This window comes from Megalops cyprinoides, chromosome 12 (genome assembly GCF_013368585.1).
Source record: "Megalops cyprinoides isolate fMegCyp1 chromosome 12, fMegCyp1.pri, whole genome shotgun sequence".
In the NCBI taxonomy this organism is placed as follows: Eukaryota; Metazoa; Chordata; class Actinopteri; order Elopiformes; family Megalopidae; genus Megalops; species Megalops cyprinoides.
In genome coordinates, this window is record NC_050594.1 from 1,040,503 (window position 1) to 1,063,414 (window position 22,912).

The window sequence follows — 22,912 nt, forward strand, 5'->3', positions numbered from 1 at the left end:
GCACCCTCACACACACACACGCACCCTCACACACACGCACGCACCCTCACACACACGCACGCACGCACGCACCCTCACACGCACGCACGCACCCTCACACGCACGCACGCACCCTCACACGCACGCACGCACCCTCACACACACGCACGCACGCACCCTCACACGCATCCTCCCACGCTCGCACGCACACACGCACCCTCGCACGCACCCTCACACACACGCACGCACCCTCACACACACGCACGCACCCTCGCACGCACCCTTACACACACGCACGCACCCTCACACACACGCACGCACCCTCACACCCTCGCACGCACCCTCACACACACGCACGCACCCTCACACGCACGCACGCACCCTCACACACACGCACGCACGCACCCTCACACGCACGCACGCACCCACCCTCACACACACGCACGCACGCACCCTCACACGCACGCACGCACCCTCACACGCACGCACGCACCCACCCTCACACACACGCACGCACGCACCCTCACACGCACGCACGCACCCTCACACCCTCGCACGCATCCTCCCACACACGCACGCACCCTCACACACACCCTTACACACACGCACGCACCCTCACACACACGCACGCACCCTCACACGCACCCTTACACACACGCACGCGCCCTTACACACACGCACGCACCCTCACACCCTCGCACGCACCCTCACACACACGCACGCACCCTCACACACACGCACGCACCCTCACACGCACGCACGCACCCTCACACACACCCTCGCACGCACCCTCACACACACACACGCACGCACCCTCACACGCACCCTCACACACACCCTCACACGCACCCTTACACACACGCACGCACCCTTACACACACGCACGCACCCTCACACCCTCGCACGCACCCTCACACACACGCACGCACCCTCACACCCTCGCACGCACCCTCACACACACGCACGCACGCACCCTCACACGCACCCTCACACGCACCCTCACACGCACGCACGCACCCTCCCACGCACGCACGCACCCTCACACGCACCCTCACACGCACCCTCCCACGCACGCACCCTCCCACGCACGCACGCACGCACAGTAAGCAGTTCCCCCCGTTCTCTCAGGCCATCGCAGCAGTAATTTGCCGTGGTGATAAATTCAGTCGGGTGACCTTGTTCTGCAGAAAGCACATTAAAATCTGCCAGAGCTGAACTGCCCTCATTACATTTTGATGGGGGAGTTAAATCTCTACAGTGCGCCCACTGCCAGGGCAATAAAATGCAATCAATAAAGAGTTCAATTCTGTTTTTGTGTGCTAAAAAAAACAACAAAAAACACTTGAGAGCACAGAACTCTGAACTATAGGCGGTGGGTTAGGTGCAGTGGCGGGTTAGGCGCAGCGGCGGGTTAGGTGCAGTGGCGAGTTAGGCGCAGTGGCGAGTTAGGCGCAGCGGCGGGTTAGGCGCAGTGGCGAGTTAGGCGCAGTGGCGAGTTAGGCGCAGTGGTGGGGTAGGCGCAGTGGTGAGTTAGGCGCAGCGGTGGGGTAGGTGCAGCGGTGGGGTAGGCGCAGCGGTGAGTTAGGCGCAGCGGCGGGTTAGGCGCAGTGGTGGGGTAGGTGCAGTGGTGGGGTAGGTGCAGCGGTGAGTTAGGCGCAGCGGCGGGTTAGGCGCAGTGGTGGACACACCGCTGGCGGTCAGACGCTGGCGTATGGGGCGCAGCCTCACAGCCGCCAGGCTTTGCTCAGCTCTCCGCCGGGCCCACACTATGTCCATGCCAACCGCCACCTCTGAACGGCGCGTCCAGCTGCAGCGCTCACTCAGAGAGGAGTGGTCAATAGGAGATGGCTGCCAACCAATCGGGGGCAGTCAGAGGTCTCTCTCAGTGGCCCTGTACTGAGGAGAGGCAGCCAATCCGCTGCGGGCAGAGGGGTCTCTGTACGGAGGAGCAGCCAATCGGCTGCGGGCAGAGGGATCTCTGTACGGAGGAGCAGCCAATCAACTGCAGGCAGAGGGATCTCTGTCTGGGGGAGCAGCCAATCAACTGCAGGCAGAGGGGTCTCTGTATGGTGGAGCAGCCAATCAGCTGCGGGCAGAGGGCTCTCTGTCTGGGGGAGCAGCCAATCAGCTGCAGGCAGAGGGGTCTCTGTATGGTGGAGCAGCCAATCAGCTGCGGGCAGAGGGGTCTCTGTATGGAGGAGCAGCCAATCGGCTGCGGGCAGAGGGCTCTCTGTCTGGGGGAGCAGCCAATCAGCTGCAGGCAGAGGGGTCTCTGTATGGGGGGTAGCAGCATGTGCAAGACACAGCAGAGCTCCACCACACTTCACTGCCCCCATTCGCTCTGGAAAACCATTAATCACCTTTTCGTCTCGCGCAAAGTGGTAATCGACGGCCTCAGTCTGTGCTGTGCGGTGCAGCCGGACACACACTCGGCCCTCGACCCAAGGCCACAGCGCACACGCCCGCCTAGAACCAGAGCTCAGCTATTCCTTACTGCCAACACACAGCAAATACAGCAGCTAAAACCCCCCCATCACCCCACACAGCACCGCTGATAATGCTGAAACGATGATAACTCAACCTCTGCTGTCCACCAGGCCAGCCAGTGACTTTCCAGAGAATTATTGGCATAATAACTTTTAATGCTAGAGCCCCAGATGCAAACATATATGTGCCTGTAGGAAAGGACTATTTGGCAGATGGTCATTTTTTCCATACACTCTGTTATTGAGATTTCTGCCACATCCACACACATTTTGATGGAATTAATTTAAATATAACTTTTGCTGTGGTAAATCAGGTTGGCTGAGCAGGTAGGTTATGGCTCACAACGACATACATTCAAAACTGAAAATTCAGACATAAACCACAAGATCATGTTATAATAGTATCAGGGTAGCAAACGTGTGCAACCAGACCAGGCCTGCAAGCCTGATAATTCTCTGCTGTTGACGGCTGGTGAAATCATGGTAGTTAATTTAATACTTTATAGTGTCCATTCTGAGATGTATTCTTCATGTTATCACCTCAGTAATTACAGGTGTGCTCAGATGGTTGCTGAAGGAGAACTGGTACCTCTGTAGCTGCTTGGTGTCCCGCAGATCCTGTGACTACAGGCACTGAATGAAACATACAAATACAGCCGAATTAGAGCTATTTTAGTGTCACTTCAAAGGGTGTTTGTAAAATAGCGGTCTGATTTGAAAGAGTTAGTCATCTTACAAGGCATTAAATGGGCTTACCCCCCTGCACCGCACCGCTCCTAATCCCCCATAATGCCCTGCAACTCACCCATTCACCAGACGCCAGCTACCCACCACTTACAAAAACCACAAACAGAAAAACTGCCTTCACAGATTTAAGCCACAGAGCCAGCAATCTGCAGAATGACATTATATTTGTAAAGGTATCAGAGGGTGTTTGGGTATTTACAGCCACTCTTCAAACGCATCAGATCACAGCCTCACAGCACTGCCACCACAGCACCGCAGGAACACAGCAGCACGTCAGGATGTTTCTCTGCGGCTCATTGGGCCACTGGCTGTCGATGATGCAGGATAACTTTAGCAGTTTTCTGGTTACCGATGGTGTGGGATAACTTTATCCTGGTTGAACAGCTTCCTAGATGGTTCATATTTTAGGAAGAAAAACACCTTTCTGAAGCTAGCTTCTTCAGCTCTGACACACAGGTAACACAGATCTAAAATTAAACATAGGGAGCTGAATATCTTAATTATAATTATTCAACCAGCCTTAGCTAGCTGGTAACAGCAAGAAATTTAATACCAGACATTATGGAAGTCAAAGGTTGCCCTGTTTAGCATGACATTCACCTGATTGCTGGAAGAAACGCATATGATAGCTAGCATTTCTCTTTATCACCCTGCACTGTCAGCTACATCACACCTAGTCCCACCCATCTGCAGGTGTGTGATTCTCATACAAGGACAGCCGCATTTTGGCTGATTATGAATCCAGCAGCACAGCTGTGATCCAAACGTGTTACAAAATCAGGGCATTAAAATGGTTAATTTTCATACAAAGCTCTTTAAAAACACAGACATTAAGGGGGCTGGGAGATTTAAGGAGAGGTAACTTGTTTCTGTAAAATAACTACAGTTTTAAACAGGTCATTTGTTTTGCACATTTGTAATTTTTGAATATGAGGAAAAAATGACAGTTGCAGGAGATGCATTTATAGTCATATTGTATAACTCAGGATGATAATGCCTATTTAAACTGATTCATGCAACTTAAGAGTTTTAGCAGCTCCAGATACAGACTTTTTTAACCGTTTAATATTTCTTGCAAACTAACTCCCCGTACACAGGGATCTGCAGAGATCCAGGTGACGTGGTGAATTTAGTTTTCATAGATTAAATAACCGATGCAGTAACATGCTACAGTATCTGTAGGAGACAGTGGGAACTGTAGCTCTGGCCCCCACAGAACCCCTCTTTTTTCCAGGAGAAAGAGGACTTGCACAGGAGGACAGACTGCACCATTTGCTTGTGAAATGTGGGGAGAACAGGAGTCCAAAGTGCAATCGCTCATGGTTTTCTGCAGTCAACAGTGATTCTCGATGTGTCACCAGAGTAATGCTCCGGGAACGAGCAAATAATGACACACTGCAGCAGGCGCAATGGGGCGTGGGATGGCCGCCCAATGAATGTGTGAGTTAATGGGAAGTAGCTTCCAATGCTGCCCGTTAAGTGTCCGTGCGCCTGCGGACTCACACAAACACCCCGGGGGGAGGGCAGGTGGGTGCCAGTGTGTGTCCTACTGCGTACCGCATCTGTGTGCCTCACTGCGTAGAGAGCCTGTGTGTCACTGTGCCAGTGTGTCTCACACTGCGTAGAGAGCGTGTGTGTCACTGTGCCAGTGTGTGCCTCACTGCGTAGAGAGCGTGTGTGTCACTGTGCCAGTGTGTCTCTCACTGCATAGAGAGCCTGTGTGTCACTGTGCCAGTGTGTGCCTCACTGCGTAGAGAGCCTGGTTGTCACTGTGTCAGTGTGTATCTCACTGCGTAGAGAGCCTGTGTGTCACTGTGCCAGTGTGTGCCTCACTGCGTAGAGAGCCTGGTTGTCACTGTGCCAGTGTGTGCCTCACTGCGTAGAGAGCGAGTGTGTCACTGTGCCAGTGTGTGCCTCACTGCGTAGAGAGCGTGTGTGTCACTGTGCCAGTGTGTCTCACACTGCGTAGAGAGCGTGTGTGTCACTGTGCCAGTGTGTGCCTCACTGCGTAGAGAGCGTGTGTGTCACTGTGCCAGTGTGTCTCTCACTGCATAGAGAGCCTGTGTGTCACTGTGCCAGTGTGTCTCACACTGCGTAAAGAGCGTGTGTGTCACTGTGCCAGTGTGTGCCTCACTGCGTAGAGAGCCTGGTTGTCATTGTGTCAGTGTGTATCTCACTGCGTAGAGAGCCTGTGTGTCACTGTGCCAGTGTGTGCCTCACTGCGTAGAGAGCCTGGTTGTCACTGTGCCAGTGTGTGCCTCACTGCGTAGAGAGCGAGTGTGTCACTGTGCCAGTGTGCGCCTCACTGCGTAGAGAGCGAGTGTGTCACTGTGCCAGTGTGCATCTCACTGGTCCATGTATATCTCCCTCCACCAGAATGCTATCATCTGAGGTGAATGTTCTGAATACTGAGCGTCACTGCTTCCTGCTTCCTGCTTCCTGCTTCCTCTCGACGGCTGCCGTTTGAAAGAATTCCTCATGCACAGCAGATGAAGCGCTTTCCTGAGACTGACAATGGGAATACTGAGAGCTGCAGCTACACGGGCCAGAGAGCGCAGCTGTGTCTGAACTCCATCACCCTGTGGCCTGTTCCAAAGACGCAGAGAGAAGTTCACTGCACAATCCAAGAATATTAAGGCTAAATTAAGAACAGGTGGCAAAAAATGATAATTTGGCAGGCGAAAAGGAATGACCATGCAAAACAGAAAACTACATGGAACTACAGAAAACATAGAGAGGACTCTTCATATAACATGCATGGGAAATGTAGTGATAATACAGTCATTCTAACTGTGTAACTGATACAGTTTGTCTGTAAAGAGAGGTATGGGCTTGAAGTTAGGGGTAGATTCAGGCCAGCCTTAGAGCTGAGGTTTGGGATGGCATTATGGATAAGCTGTAAGAATGGGGTAAGGGTTAGTGAGGGTTATCGAAGTACACAAACAAAATTACTACAAACAGAGTTACACGGGTATCAGGTATTAGTTACAAGGCAGCTTAAATTCCACAGGTAAACTACCAAATTAACAGTGTAATGAATATCTTTTAAAGCAGCCAAAGCTCATTCAAAACCACATTTTCCAAGACTGACAGTGGAAAGGAATCAGGAGTGGTGCTAGCAGACCCTCACTATACATGTGTCTGATTTCAGAGGAATCTGCCCTTGGCGGGAGGTGGAGCAGCTCGTGAGATTCACATCTGAACCTTATCGGCTCTTTCAGGCACTGCATTATCAGGGCAGATAGACTGTAACAGACAGAACATTCACAATAGATTTGCTGAGGAAACCCTCTGCCCAAGAGACTTACATAAGATTACAGATTTACGTTACTTTTTACGCTACGTTTATACAGGTGAGTGTTTACTGAGGCAATTCAGGCTGACAACCTTGAACCTGCAGCGCAGGTCGTAAACCCTTTCTTCCACAGCTGAAAATGCCGCTGGTTCCCACAAACCAATGCGCACACTGCAGGTCAGCCATCCAAATCAGGACAAGAACCTCTTCACGGAAACATACGTCACTCTGAGCACAACCAATGGAACGAAAAGTACAGCGGTGTTGTATTCACCAGGTCAGCATTTGGTTTCATCATATAGGAAAATGGGACAGAGCAAAGGCATGAACAGTGTAGTAATAATTTATTCCAGAGGGAGGAGCCGATACAGCGTCCACTTTCTAAAGCTGTGCTGCAAGGTCTTGTGTCAGACACGATGCTACGGCGCGCTAACATCTGCTCCGCACATTATCTACACCGCAAAAAGCACACCGTAGGACAGCCGTAAAAATACAACATGCACAGTGTCATCGCAAAACAACAGCGGAGATAAGAGAAGCCGTATAATCAGACAGAGTCCTGGCCGGGAGAGCCGGTGTGGGGGCTCTGCGCCGTGAAAAGTCTTTACGCCGGAGTCACGGCGTGCTGCAGCCGCTGATCACACTGCAGATACGGCCAGGCTGCTGAGACGGGCTGCCATCCCATTGACAGGGAGACACAGGTACTACAGCGGCCTCGTACCTCTCCATGCCGGGCCTGCAGCTGTGCCGCGTACCGGCTTGTAGGACAGGGCGCCGTGCAGCCCAGTATTCACGGTCTCAGAACGCCTCACCCCCAAAAATACTTCCCCATCATTGTAAATGAAAAGAAAAAAACATTGGGTTATGTTTTCAAATCCGCAGAGTGCACACATAAATCCTTCTCATCCAGCAGAAATGACATCATAATAGTGTAAATGCTTTTATCATAATAAATAATAACATGAAATTATTTACATAAAATCACAAAATACAGTAAAAAAATTACCACTTTCAAGATACTCACCCAGTATGCATACAGACTTTTCAATGTAAAGTGTATACAGCTGGATGCTTCTTGTCACAGAACAGATATGATGAGTGATACTGGAGTTTGGCTGGACCACACTCATGTCACCAAAGACACATTTCATTTGGCTTCTGCATATATCACAGTCTGCTGTAGTGACCTGCTATTTGTATAGGCTAGTGCTCCCTTGATGAGAAGCAGGTCACAGAATGTTCATTTATATTAATATTAAGGTTGCAGTATGTTCATTTATAACACTCTGTGCCTTCTGCCACTTACATGCATTATTGGAAAATCACATGCATGATTTGGAAAAATGCGCTGTTTTATCATCATGGTACAGCATGTGTATAAATGATCGTTCCTCTGTGATCATTGCCACCTGGTAGCAATGGGCTAGACTGCATGCATTATAGAACGTCCCCTTCTGTGGTTTAACTGTTACCCAAAGACAGGCGCACTTTTTTGGGTGATTCTGTCTACTGTTTATCACTACTAAGAGGAGAAAAGAATTTAAACGAGTAAGCTTACACACTTAGTTGTGCAGATGGTGACATGATGTGGTGGTGCACGGCTGTATTTCCAGTAAGTGTTTAGTGTTCATTTGTTAATAAGATTCTCATGAGGCATGAGGCGCTTTACCCTGAGGTCTTCCAGGCACGTCTGGGCCCTCCCTCTGTTGAGAGAGCGAGGTGATTGGAGGACATGGCTGGAATGATAGGATGATACTGTACCTGATTGGCTCTGGAGGTGGTCATGTGATCGGATGGAGAGGGCTTGGTGGTAGTTGGGGAGGATGGCAATGTCTGGGAACAAAGCATTTGAACACAAATCACTAACTTTGACCAATGAGCGTCACACCTTCACAACATGATAAAAATCAAACGAGCCAATTGGAGAGAGAAGTGCTGGACTCTTCAAATGGCAAACCATACTTTCAAATATGTCAACAGAATATCAAATCAAATTCAAACAATAGAGAATATTAAATCAAACTGAGAAATCCAATTTAAGATGAATTCACAGTAATATATTTTGTGAGCACATGTGATGCAAACATGAAAATAAGTTGAAGAGGTTATGATGGCAGTCAGAGACTGTATTTGAGGTGAGCATGTTTGTGGCAGTCTCTGCAGAGACACACAGTATGCCACTTCCCTGGTTATGTGTACAGTGAGTCTGCAATGTATGTCGGCTTCAGATGGTGATGAACACTAACCCTTTGATTCCCACATGACCCCTCTCTGAGGCCTGACTCCTCCCACACCACACCTGTGAACTTAATGAGAAGAACTAATAATTAACTTAAGAATTTCATAATTCACTTTCATAAAAGCACTCACTTTAAAATGATAATTCACTGCTAAAGTCTGGCACCAATCTAGGTGATGTATGTCAGGTGGACTGCACCACATGATCACCAGGCATCAGCTGCCAGAGGGAAGATGGGAAGGATTTACAACGCCAGGTAAACTGGAGGATCATGGGAAGGAATCCTACGGGTAAACTGGGGAATCATGGGAAGGATTTCTTAAACCAGGTAAACTGGGGGATGATGGGAAGGAATCCTACAGGTAAACTGGGGGATGATGGGAAGGAATCCTACGGGTAAACTGGAGGATCATGGGAAGGAATCCTACAGGTAAACTGGGGAATCATGGGAAGGAATCCTACAGGTAAACTGGGGAATCATGGGAAGGATTTCTTAAACCAGGTAAACTGGGGGATGATGGGAAGGAATCCTACAGGTAAACTGGGGGATGATGGGAAGGAATCCTACAGGTAAATTGGGGGATGATGGGAAGGATTTCTTAAACCAGGTAAACTGAGGGATGGTTAGATGGCTAAAATGAAACAGCCAGATCAGTTATTTGAATCTTTTGTACCTTAAATTAAGAGTTAAGACCTCAGTTTAATGTTGCTTGAAGAGTGTCCTCTGTGCATGGTATGTATGTGACACACAGAGCAGCCCCCTGCACGTCCCCATTCGAAGGGGCTGGATATGCAGACGACATGGAGGGAGTTGCCATAACACCTTTTAATTGCGTGTGAAGATCACTGTATCAATCAATGCATTCTGTGTGTGGAAGGGGTGGAGATGGAGGAACATGGACATGCGATGCGTCGTACCTGCAAACACCTGGAGGAATGGGACTGTGAAATGTGTTCCATCACCAGGTAAATGAAGCAAACAAGAAAAGCATTCAGGGATGGAAGGCAAGGACACAGAGCCCAGCACCAGGGTCAGACTGAGTACAGTGCAAAGCCTGGGTCAGCAAGGGCTGCTAACAGACCCTGTGTGAACAAGACCAGGAGCCTTCCGGAGACGGAGACGGCAGTATGCCCAATACATACATGTATAACACTGCCTGTGAACAAGCACAACAACACAGCCACAGACTACTACTGAGATCCGATCTCTCACGTCTAATACTCCTCACACGGGTCCAGATAGGGACAGTGTTGTTCAGAAATGTAGAAACCAAAAGTCTGACTTTATGAAGTTGGCTGAGGACCTATAGGGTTGGAAAATTAGAAGAGTGAGAATGCCGGTTGTTTCGTGTCCCTTGCGATATGCTTCATGAATAAAAGGAATTGATTCATTCCAAATAAAGTCAAAATGAGTTTGTTGTCCAGAGACAGAGGCGTACTTTGAAATTAGAACTGTGGAATCAGCAAAGGAATATGGGCATTGTAGCTGTTTTAGCTGAATGACACAAAGAGGGCTACAGAAGGAGCTGGACAGTGTGGCGCAGTGGAAGATTCATACATGCTACTTTGGGAAGCAAAACACAAACAGCAGAGATTAAAACTGAGTTACAGATTCTCCCAAACGTTTAAGGAAAAAGGGCTTTTTCTTTCTGCCAAAATGCAGACGTGATTAGCTATATCTGATTCTCAGATGAGTTTGTACCCATGGCCTCGGGTTGTCCTCACAAGTCCTGCTGGTGGAGGGAAAGACCTGGAAGCAAAGGGTTTACATGCGATCATGTGACCAGGGTCAAACGCATCACTTCCCCCAGGCCAGGAGAACTGTGTGTGAGGGTGCTGGAATGAATAGGGTAAGGAGCTGGCCACACCTCCCGCTGAAGCTGTCCTTTTATTGGACAGCAGGTGAACTAAAGGGGTGGGGTGCAGCACATGTGTGGGCGGGGCTAGGAGTGGAGGTGGTGCTGGGGGAGGGGGGAGGGGGTGTCTGGCTAAATCAAACATCAAGGCATTGAGCATCATCAGGATAACATTCACCACTGCTCCTAGCAGACCACAACAGACAGGAGAGCTGGAGTGGGGACCGACCGAGGGAAAGGAGGGGTGGGTACTGACACAAGGGGTTGGGCAGCCCTCTGTGGTCAGAGGGTTCTCCTACATTACAACTGTCGCAGGTACAGACACTGCAGTCTTACCTTCCCCTGGGACAACTGCTCATTTTGCAATTACAAACTGTGGCTGCTGGTTAGAAAAATTCATGAAAATGCATTAAAAAGAAAGACGAGAGTTTGGCAGACAAGTGTATACAGCTAAATGCATTACAACGACTATTGTTAAAAATTAAAAGCAAATCAAAATGCAGTTACCCTTTCTACTACAAGCATAAAGAAAAGGTTAACAAAAGCTCTGCAAGGTGCCTGCAATTAAACAAAAGCATTCAACCAGGTATGTTCACAGTTAAAAACCTCACGCATGCAGGGGTTTCAGCTTAAGTCAGAAACTACAGTTCTACAAAGTGAGACAATCAGCACTGGCACAGCAACCAATCACGTATCATCTTGTGTGCTTAAGATCTGAGTTTCATGCTGGTCTGTATCCAGGGAGGCAAGCCCCCCCACCCCCCCGGGGGTCATCGCGTACCCCCCCTGGGACCCCCCTGCCCCCAGGGGTCACCGCACCCCGGACAGGCCTGTGGGGGTCAGGCACTCACCTGCTTGATGCGGTCTGGGTTTACGGTGGTTTGAGGCTGCAGGATGCTGACCGGCTCCGTCTTCGCCACGTTCTGCGGCATTTCGCGGATCTTGTCGGCGATGAAGCCATGGACGGCGTTCAGGGCCTCTACGGTACCCTGAATCAGACAGACCCGTTCTGTGGTACCTGCAGCGGCAAGAAAAAAAAACATCAGCACCGCTCAGCCACGACACCAAAGACACGCATTCATTCACATGTCTCTATCAATGGCCTACACCAGCATTTTCTCATTCTGAGCTGATGTTTCTGTGCGAATGAATGGTTTTGATCCGGTTGTTCCAGCCCTGTGAAGCCTGCTGGCTGCTTCACTCTGACTTTTTCTGCTTTGAAATAAAGCACAGATACACACTTCACTGGAAGACTGACTTTAATTATGAAAGAAAACTGAACATGCAGCATCTTTCATCAACTCATTTCAAAAGAGCATTTTCTGGGTCAAATTCATCTTAGTTGTCAAATGCATTTACATCTGACGATGATATAATTATCAGTGAGGTAGCTGCAGTGGGAGTGGTAGTAATAAAGAGCATTTATCAATGCTATTTTTGTTTTGTTATTAATAACAACAATAAGAGAGATGGTAAACATGCTCATCAGTATTGTGGTTATGGTCTGTCCTTATGCTATATCCACTATGTGATGTGAACAGCGTCGCAACAGCACATGTGCTAAACACAAAAACATCATTATTACACTCCGATTTCAGCACATCAATGAAAACACTTCCAGAGAAAGACAGAGAAGATAAAGCCGCGCTAAAAGCACTGCTGTGTTTCCCCAAGCAACACACAGAAGACACTGAAGCAACCGGTTTTAATTCAGTGATTTTAATTCAAGTTCAGGAAAAAAAGGAAACAGAGTCGCACACTTTACATCAGGCTTCACATAAAGGAAAGAGCAGAGGAGGAGAGAGAGAGAGAGAGAGAGAGAGAGAGAGAGAGAGGGAGAGGGAGAGGGAGAGGGAGAGGGAGAGAGAGAGAGAGAGTGAGAGAGAGAGAGAGGGAGAGAGAGAGAGAGAGAGAGAGAGAAGGAGAGGGAGAGGGAGAGAGAGAGGGAGAGGGAGAGTGAGAGGGAGAGCGAGAGGGAGAGGGAGAGGGAGAGGGAGAGGGAGAGAGAGAGGGAGAGAGAGAGGGAGTGAGAGAGGGAGAGAGAGAGGGAGAGGGAGAGAGGGAAAGAAAGGGAGAGAGAAAAGGAGGGAGAGGGAGAGAGAGGGAGTGAGAGAGACAGAGGGAGAGGGAGAGGGAGAGAGGGAGAGAGAGAGAGAGGGAGAGGGAGAGAGGATGACGAGCGAATGGGGGAGCAGACACTCAGATAGGAATCAGAGCGTCTCTCCAATCAGCCTGTGCCTGACTGACAGCCTAAAGTGCTGCTTGTTGTTCTGTTGCAGTCCAAATTGTTGTAAATGCCAGTTATTAGGAGATGGCCAAACACGTCAAGCTTGATGAAAATAAATGGAAAAGCCTTTTCGACTTGTCCACATTATCCGAGTGGATATTATAGGCATCGTCCGGGCTTTAAGAGACTTTGACAGGATGGAAATTAAGGGTGAGCTCCGACAGCATTCAAATGTTTCCACTGCCACCCTCCATAATTCCTCTTATTCACCAGCTTGCAAACTTTTTATCTCCCACACAAGCATAATACTTTTTCTCTATCAGCTCAGATTCAATCAGCAGACAGAGCGCAGCACAAAGGCAGAGCAGGAGCTTCACACCTTTTATTCTTTAACGTGCGGTGCTGAGTCATGGGTGCCCATGGCCACCGCTGCTTTAAGTGCTCTGGCCTCCATTCCCCCTCATTTTCTGGAAGTTATTGGTCAGTTTGTTCGCAATGCATCTGCAGTGTGATATGGAATAAACACAGGTCTTCCAGCCTGTAAACAGCTCTGAATCTGAATCTGCCCCTTCTCTGAGTCTGTCCCCCACTCTGAATCTGCCCCCACGCTGAATCAGTGCTCACTCTGAATCTGCCCCCACCCTGAATCTGCCCTCACTCTGAATTTGCCCCCTCTCGGTCCCCCACTCCTGCTTCGGCTCTCCTCTTTCAGTGTGGTGGTTTATGGCATTTCTGCAGCATGTTGGCTCATGTGATAACACTCTCTACATGAACCCATGCAGGAAGATGACAGCACAGAGCTTCTTCTTTGCCAGTGTGGACCTGCTTTGACTACAAGTGACTTTTAATGCCTTTATAAACTTTTATTGTCTTTTCTGAACATGGCTAAATATCAAATACAAACAGACTAGAAGTCAGTTACCAATTATAATCCCCCTTGCTTCAGAAGATTCAGTTCGTAACGCCTGTACAGTGTCTGTAACGCCCGAGTGTGTGCTGTGTGTGCAGATTGTGTAACGCCTGTGCAACTTGCATGAGTGCGTTGGGCTGAGTTGTTTTCTCGCCTTCTGCTCTGCACTCCTTGTAAATGCTAATTGTGGCAGCGGTGCGCTCGAGGACGTGACCCTGAAGAGGAAAGCCTAATTACGCACTGACGGCGCTCCGGCCCTCGATCAGACCCCGGGAGACGGTGCAGCCGCGCAGCTCCAGCGCAGGGTGCAGCGGACAGCACGCAGTGCGTGAGAGCAGGGGAATTTCCACGCTTACCGGGGCGCTACTGGAGACCGGGGCGCTACGTCACCCCATCACCATTGTTACTGTTGATATAAACAGAATCGCGTGGGTTTAGGGGTCTATTTATCTCAGTGATAACAGCTCCACAGCCAGGCGCCTGCTCCAAACATGAGCAGTTGCCATAGCGAGAGCCGTCTGTTTGAGTCTGAGCTCCGACTCTCTTCATGGCTGTGTGCAGCACGGGCTGGTCACAACATGGAGTCAGGCGTGATATTACTGTGCTGGGCGACCGAGGAGGCCAGGAAACAAACTCAGCTCCTACAAGGCTAATCTAATTCCTGATCTACACTTCTTCACTTCTAATCTGTAGCTGTTTACACAGAGAGGTCCTTTAATTAAAAAAGTTTTCTTCCAGAAACCAATCATAATGTCAGTAGGGCAGAAGCGCAGCAGGGCTGGGCTCTGGGTTCTGGGCTCTGGCGATGCCGAGGTGGAATCTCTGACTGGCGTCAGCGCTGTTGTCCCGGTTCCAGGAGCAATGAGGGTCTGGCCTGGCCAATCAGGGCAAAGTGAAAGCAGGCTCTGAAATGGTGATGTCATAAAACCACTGCCAGTTCTCAGACACACAGATGCATACACACATGCACACAGATACGCTAGCACAAATGGATATGCGATCGCGCACACACACACACACACACACACACACACACACACACACACACAAGCACACGCGCACACACACACATGCACGCACACACACACACACACACACACACACACACACACACACACACACACACACACACACACACACACACACACACACACACACGCACACTCCTCACAGACTCCTGCATAAACACTCCACCACCTGTGCATCGGATCACAGATGTTCCCCTTCACTTCTCTGCCTTTCTAATCTCGCATGTGGACCCCATCCAACCAAAATATCCATACAGGTGTGAGGGGGAGACTCTGCACTGGGAGGGGGGTGCATCTTTCAAAGAATCTTAGCCATAGTGAGCCAGTTCAGCTCTGGTATAAAAATCAAAGAACTGTGAAAACAAAGGAGTGAAATAAAAACTTAGCTGTAAAGTAAACTCCTATCAAACACAGTATTTGTGTGGAGCCTAAAATAAGGTTTGGTTGAGAGTGTGAGGGTGCAGTCAAACACAGTGTTTCTCCCCCGCCTCCCCCAGGACCCCACTTGTATTATACAACTAAAGCAATCTGCTTTAATCTGGCAAATAAATAAATAAAAGAACAAAGCAGATTCAGAGAGACGCTGGGATTGGCCAGTGTCCAAGTACTCCTACTATCATTCATCCTCGGCTGAGAAAAGGCTGCGATGCTCAGTGTTTTACAGTGGGAGGATCAGATGGCATGTGCTCAGCCGTGCTTCCACGCTCTCTGTCCTTACCTCTGCACACTGCTGTTCCTGCTGCCCGTGTGCTGTTCGGCTCCGAGCATCTAAAACCGAACCACTGAGAAACGGCCCTTGCGCCCTTTCTTACGTTAATGCGTTAGGAACCACCAGCGTCCCTGACTGCTGGAGGAGCAGGCAGGATGCGAGTGTGGTGTGTAGCTGGTCTTTCCTCCAAATGAAAGGGAGTCTCTCTGCTTCATCACCACACTGAGGATCCCCTACACCACTGTGAGTTCACATGAAATGAGTTAGGAGAATGTTTTACATTCATTACATTCATTACGTGTAGGATTATTTTTGTGTTGTTTTTGAGATGCTTCTGAATGACGAAACACAGGTTTTCAGACTGAAGACTTTCAGTATCAGCACTATGATTACTATTACTGGCCTTTACTAGGACACTTTTCAGATAAGTCCTTAAAATACCTATGAAACAATGCTGCTGAAGGTTGTGAGAATCAGTTTTAGTGCAGATCTTATTTTAAGTGATTACCATGTACCCAGCACTGACGCTAACCCTAACCCTAACCCTATCTCACTCTAGAGTGAGTGGACTGACGGATATGCTTTTCACTCCCTTCATTCTAATGCAAACACATTACATCATTGGTATGAAAATCACTCCCAAAATATTTTCAAATCAGGCGATTTCTCCACTATGAGCCCCACCCTCAGAGTCTCCTCTCCTCCGCAGTAATAATAACCCCACCAATCCAGGTCTCTCGCTAACCTATCAGCATGCAGCGAATCAAACCAGCATGCTTTAGAATGCGTCAGCCTGCAGCTGCTCTCAGCGTTCCGGAACGCCCATTTCACTCTGCTCAGAATGATAACGAGCATCTTGATCAGGAGTGAAGCGAGGTCACAGCGCGGTGCAGGGCTCAGACCGCATGTCCCGGCACAGAGATGGCGTGATGGTGTCCCTGCCAGCCTTTGTCTCGGTCAGTAATGGACTGGGAGGTTTTCAGCCCTCTCCCGGCAGGGCTGTTTTGTTCCTGGTTTTTTTGGCTTGATGACACCGCTCTTTCGCAGGATATAATGCACACCTTGGCTCTGGGAGAGCTGTGGGTTTAATGCTTTACACTGTGAAATGACACACGCTGCCTCTGCACCCGGCTCCGAGCTCCGCACCCGGCTCCGAGCTCCGCACCCGGCTCCGAGCTCCGCACCCGGCTCCGAGCTCCGCACCCGGCTCCGAGCTCCGCACCCGGCTCCGAGCTCCGCACCCGGCTCCGAGCTCTGCACCCGGCTCCGAGCTCCGCACCCGGCTCCGAGCTCCGGGCAGGGTAGCTGCACCTCATTAGCATGCTTGTGCTGGGCTTTGGGGTTTGCCAGACTGATGGAAATGTCCCTGGTACTCTCCTCTCTTCTCGCAGGCTCTGTGAGGGCTGCGGGCCAGCAGAGTTCCCTTCCTGCAGGGCAGAGAGGCTGTGCTCTGCCTCTGAGACACAGCGTGCGGAGCAGCACAGCAGCACAGCAGCACAGCGTGTGGAGCAGCACAGCAGCACAGCGTGTGGAGCAGCAGCACAGCGTGTGGAGCAGCACAGCGTGTGGAGCAGCAGCACAGCGTGTGGAGCAGCACAGCGTGTGGAGCAGCAGCACAGCGTGTGGAGCAGCACAGCGTGTGGAGCAGCAGCACAGCGTGTGGAGCAGCACAGCAGCACAGCGTGTGGAGCAGCAGCACAGCGTGTGGAGCAGCACAGCGTGTGGAGCAGCAGCACAGCGTGTGGAGCAGCACAGCAGCACAGTGTGTGGAGCAGCACAGCGTGTGGAGCAGCAGCACAGCGTGTGGAGCAGCACAGCATGCGGAGCAGCAGCACAGCGTGTGGAGCAGCAGCACAGCGTGTGGAGCAGCATAGCGTGCGGAGCAGCGCAGCTTGCAGGGCCTTGGCACAGAGCAGCAGCCAGCTGCATACAACAGTCACAGCCTCTGCATCTGCGCTCTCCTGCACGCCGAGACTCGTGTGCTAAGACCCGCTCCATCAGACCCGCACCCTGAAACCAACACTCCCAGACCCTTCCTGTCAGACCCCCTCTCTCAGACCTGTGCTGTCAGACCTGTGCTGTCCGACCTGCTGTTACAGACCCCCTCTCTCAGACCTGTGCTGTCAGACCTGCTGTTTCAGACCCCCTCTCTCAGACCTGTGCTGTCAGACCTGTGCTGTCAGACCTGCTGTTTCAGACCCCCTCTCTCAGACCTGTGCTGTCAGACCTGCTGTTTCAGACCCCCTCTCTCAGACCTGTGCTGTCAGACCTGCTGTTTCAGACCCCCTCTCTCAGACCTGTGCTGTCAGACCTGCTGTTTCAGACCCCCTCTCTCAGACCTGTGCTGTCAGACCTGCTGTTTCAGACCCCCTCTCTCAGACCTGTGCTGTCAGACCTGTGCTGTCAGACCTGCTGTTTCAGACCCCCTCTCTCAGACCTGTGCTGTCAGACCTGTGCTGTCAGACCTGCTGTTTCAGACCCCCTCTCTCAGACCTGTGCTGTCAGACCTGCTGTTTCAGACCCCCTCTCTCAGACCTGTGCTGTCAGACCTGCTGTTTCAGACCCCCTCTCTCAGACCTGTGCTGTCAGACCAGCTGTTTCAGACCCCCTCTCTCAGACCTGTGCTGTCAGACCTGCTGTTTCAGACCCCCTCTCTCAGACCTGTGCTGTCAGACCTGTGCTGTCAGACCTGCTGTTTCAGACCCCCTCTCTCAGACCTGTGCTGTCAGACCTGCTGTTTCAGACCCCCTCTCTCAGACCTGTGCTGTCAGACCTGCTGTTTCAGACCCCCTCTCTCAGACCTGTGCTGTCAGACCTGCTGTTTCAGACCCCCTCTCTCAGACCTGTGCTGTCAGACCTGCTGTTTCAGACCCCCTCTCTCAGACCTGTGCTGTCAGACCTGCTGTTTCAGACCCCCTCTCTCAGACCTGTGCTGTCTGACCCTCTGCCTCTGGGTCTGAGGCCCAGTCAGAGTTGTGCTGAGGAGTGGAGTGATCAGCTTTGGATTGCTTGGTGTGTTACTACGCACTGTTACAAACACGCTTCTCTCTCTGTCTCATTCTCTCATTCTTTTTATCTCTCTCCCACTCTTTCTCTGTCTCACTCTCTCCCTCTCTCTCTCTCCCTCTCTTTCTCTGTCTCACTCTCTCCCTCTCTCTCATTCTCTCTCCCTCTCTCTCTCGCCCTCTCTCTCTACCATTTTCTCTCTCCCTCTCTCTCCCTCTCTTTCTCTGTCTCACTCTCTCCCTCTCTCTCATTCTCTCTCTCTCTCTCTCTTTCTCTCCCTCTCTCTCTACCATTTTCTCTCTCTCTCTCCCTCTCTCTCCCTCTCTCACACACACACCCCTGTGCAGCAGACAGCAGTCTCAGGAAGCTTCTGGGGAGGACAACAATTACCATAAACACATATAATACCCAAACGATGATGGTCTCAGCGCCCAGCCCGCGTCCCCACTGCGTGAGGAATGAAACACTCTCATTACTCTGCAGGAGGACTCTGGCGGGCACTAGGACCATGCACGGAAACCCAGGGCGGGTGCTGGCAGCTGCCTCTGACTGATGAGTTGAGCTCATCAGCAAGTGTGGTTATGCAGACGACCATTTGAAAGGCACCCAGGACACTCCGAGGACAGAACGAAACTCAGGGGAAATGCTTGGTTGGCCTAAGTGTTCATAAATCAGCCTTACCATGGGTGTTCACTCGTTCAGTGCGTGCTGGAAACGCTGCTCTGACAAACATCCTCTGTACAGCTCATTTTCAAATGCTGACTGATTTTTCTCCAATCAAACTGAATGTCATATTCACATGTACAAACAGAATGATAACTGCATTTAATTGCCTGACTGCAAAGTTAACCCCAGGTGCTCTTGTAGGCAGGTTTGTGTTATATCTGGCTTTGAAATTAATTATACCCACACCTTCACTGCTGTGAATTTTAAACAATGTCCATTCGCACACATGCAATTGTTGCCAGTTAAACAAATACAGCACTAATAAACAAAAGAAATCTGTTAAGAGAAAACAACCTGTGATTAGTTTCTTTCTTTGACCATACAGAGCTATCGGTAAGTCCAAAAAAATTTAAAATGAATTTAAGAACTATGGTGAAATGGTATGATACAGAACACAGAAAAACGTTTATATTTTTCAGTCGTTAATTAATTACGTTTACTGCACACTGAAAAGATAGCCAAGGGCCCGTAGTGTGGGCTCCTCAGTTCCAAAACCCTTTTAAACGCTGAACTGCCTAAAAATGTAACCATTTACTCCAAACCCCCGGCTCTACCTGCCCCTGCCTAAAATCAGCACACCCACAGAGCCAGAGAGGGCACATACTGCAAGCCCAGCTCTGATCACACACTAAATCACTCACAAACCAATCAATGAGGCTGCTTTTATAATAAGCATATGAAATTGAGATGAGGCATGTTAAAGTCATCAGGATTCTGTCTGTAAAGTTTAGGAGGAAAGGAAAGAAGGCAAATCTGAGCAAATCTCATGGAGCCAAGCAGCTGACCCACTTCTGGACACTGCAGAATCGGAGGCCTGACATCTAACCAGCTCTGCTCAAACTCTGGGGACACAAAGAATCCAAATTATATTTAATGTTCCATCTACAAAAAAGGAATCAACTAGAGCAGCTGAAATATGGCGCTAAGGAAATCTCATTTGCTATTCTCGCCACTGAATTATTCATTTGTGTTTTTTTTTTAAGTACATACTATGCGCAGAGATAAGTCAGTGTCCCAACCCACAAGGGCTGGATCATACAGCTTGTGTTCCTTTGAATATCTCATGGAAAATGTTTGTTAAAACAGTCCTTGAGCTGCTATGTGATGCAGTAAATCCGACTCTTTGTACAAGAGTGAAGTAGTAACACTTTTCTTTTTTATTTTACCTGATACAGCTGTTCTTTACCTTAGAAGAGTCTGAGCCAAAGGAAAGGGCAAAATGTCACACTGCCGCTGACCCACCACACACATAATGCCACACTGCCGCTGACCCACCACACACATAATGCCACACTGCCACTGACCCGCCACACACATAATGCCACACTGCCGCTGACTCGCCACACACATAATGCCACACTGCCGCTGACCCACCACACACATAATGCCACACTGCCGCTGACCCGCCACACAGAGAATCATATCATCTGCAGCAGCCACCTCTGAGACAACAGGTGCTCAGATGGTGGGAACTCTGCTGTAATATCTGTAAAAGCAGAACTGGGCTTTCAGGCAGAATGGCTGAGTCTATCGGGCCATAATGTTTTGCCACAGCTCTGTCCCTGGCAAAGGCCAGGCCCTTCAAACAGAGACACGGATTTAGTACATTTTTATTTGATTCTTTGGTTATAGTGTGTTTGGTGTCTAGATCCAAGTGGATCAAAAAGTGTAAAATACCTTTCACCCAAGTAACATTTTTGCCACTTTTTTTCCAGCTGTTGTCTCTAGCTTTACTCTTGGTTAATGTCAACTGCCATCTGAAAGGCTTGTGATCGCCTGCATTTAATGATAAGATTCCTGAAACTATTTGAAACTGCAGCATGGAACACAAGACTAAATGTAAAAAGGACAACACTTTCTAAATGTCAAAAATGATAACACCTGATGCTGCAATTCTGCTGGCATCCCTGTGTTTCACTAATGCCCAGAAGAAATATTGAAGTATGATGTTGACACTATTAAGACGTCAATGTGATGTTAGTTTACAAAGCAAGGTCGTTCAAATCCAAACACAGTTAAACACCTTTCGCAAAACTACGCAGCTTAACATTCACTATACCTTGTTAGCTAGCTAATAAAAGGTTTTAGTTTAATATGGAGACTGACAGAATGGGGCATTGATTGGCTTTTGACATGACACGGACATCTTCAAAAATTAATCAAAACTGCGTGCGAACTGTCCAAAGCATGATGGAAATAAAAAATAGCTACGCATCCAGAAGATGTTTCTGTTACCTAAAAAACAATTCCGAATATCATCACACCCCTCTTTCATGAGAGAAATTTAATTTCCAGCAGCAACAGTTTGGCCTTCTGTATCTTCCTCCATGTGTGTCCTGGTCCCCCCCTCCATGTGTGTCCTGGTCCCCCCCTCCATGTGTGTCCTGGTCCCTGCCCCCCCCCCCCCCCCCCCCCCCCGGGACACACGTGCAGTGATTACAGCCACCGCCGCTAACCTTGGTGCCGCCAGCTCTGCTGCCGCTCGGCTCTGCAGTAAACAAGGATTTACCTCCTGTTTTACAGGGAGGCGCAGAACTGCTCCCCTCTTCCCAAAAGACAAGGGTGTGAACAGATTCAGATTTACAATATATTCTCACGGAGCCGGATGCATTTTTAAACAGGCTGCAATGCAGAGGGATGTAATTTATAGGCAGAGAGCAGGGCTTCTGTTTCCAGCTTACACTGTGCTCTGAGCGTCGTGTCCAGCCCCTGGTACACAGCGCAGCGCGAGAAAGCCCCACATGCGTGACACAGCCGTGTGTGCCTGATCTCCAAGGCTGTCGTTCTGCTGGGGGGGGGGGGGGGGGGGGAAGTGAGGTGCAGAGCCGGGCCAGAAAAATGACTCACTGCCTCTACTGCTCCCCACCAATGTTATCTCCCACTGTCCAGCTGTACCCCCCCATCCCCCAACCCCCCGCCTGCCTGGCCAGCTCTTACTGCAGTGAGTCTACACCCCCCCCACCAGGGCAAATTCGCCATCTTTTGGCCCTTTGTTCTGACTGTAATATGAAAGGCCTCACTGTAATGCTGAATGTATTTATGCCCCATCCTGATATTGAATTAAACAATTCAAAGCTCAGATCCTAAAAATAAACAGCACAGCACAACAGTGACCCTTAACTAGCCTGCTATCTCCATCATCACATCACAGAGATGACACACGAGCACCACCACATCCTGCCCCCTGCTGCAACAGCAACACAAGCTCTTTCTCCATTTATTTTCTTTTTTATATGAAAGTTGTCATCTTTGAGATCTCCCCCGCAGACAGGTGTAGCTTTGGTCCGGGGTTGGCTGCGTGCAGCCTGCATATGGAGGCTGGGGGAGAGCGGCCCCCCGCCCGCGGCAGCCTGTAGCCTGATATCTGTATCTGCTTAATTAGGTCACCAGCGGCTCCGCTGGGAGCTGCCATTTGTCGCCGCCGCTGAAGTGACTCGCCTCTCTCTGAGAAACTCATTTATTTACCTGTCACTACCCCCGGCGGCCTGGCTCACGCCACTGGCCCGAGCGCGGGGCCAGAGCTGGGCAGAATGCAGACCGTTCGCACCCTGCCCCCGGTAGGCGGAGAGACGGGGCCGAAATCAGCCTGTCGGGCCTGCCGGGTCTGCCCAGTCCACTCTGAGAAACAGCCCGTCACTGCATCTTCAGTGGGAACAACAGCACCAGAGCATCTTACAGAACCACTATCAATAATTATTACTAAT

General features: G+C 49.9%; 1 protein-coding gene across 4 annotated transcripts in view; it reads right to left on the minus strand.

Moving 5' to 3' along the window:
- Positions 1-22,912, minus strand: part of LOC118787275 (RNA-binding protein Nova-1) — a 98,256-nt gene that overhangs the window by 7,516 nt on the left and 67,828 nt on the right. For 3 of the 4 annotated variants that reach the window (XM_036542784.1, XM_036542787.1, XM_036542786.1), the window contains exons 3-4: positions 11,454-11,620; positions 8,269-8,340 (exon numbers count right to left, since the gene is read on the minus strand). In XM_036542784.1, the coding sequence (XP_036398677.1) occupies positions 8,269-8,340; positions 11,454-11,620 (239 nt within the window). The remainder of the gene's footprint in view (positions 1-8,268; positions 8,341-11,453; positions 11,621-22,912) is intronic. The other variant, XM_036542785.1, reaches the window with a different exon arrangement.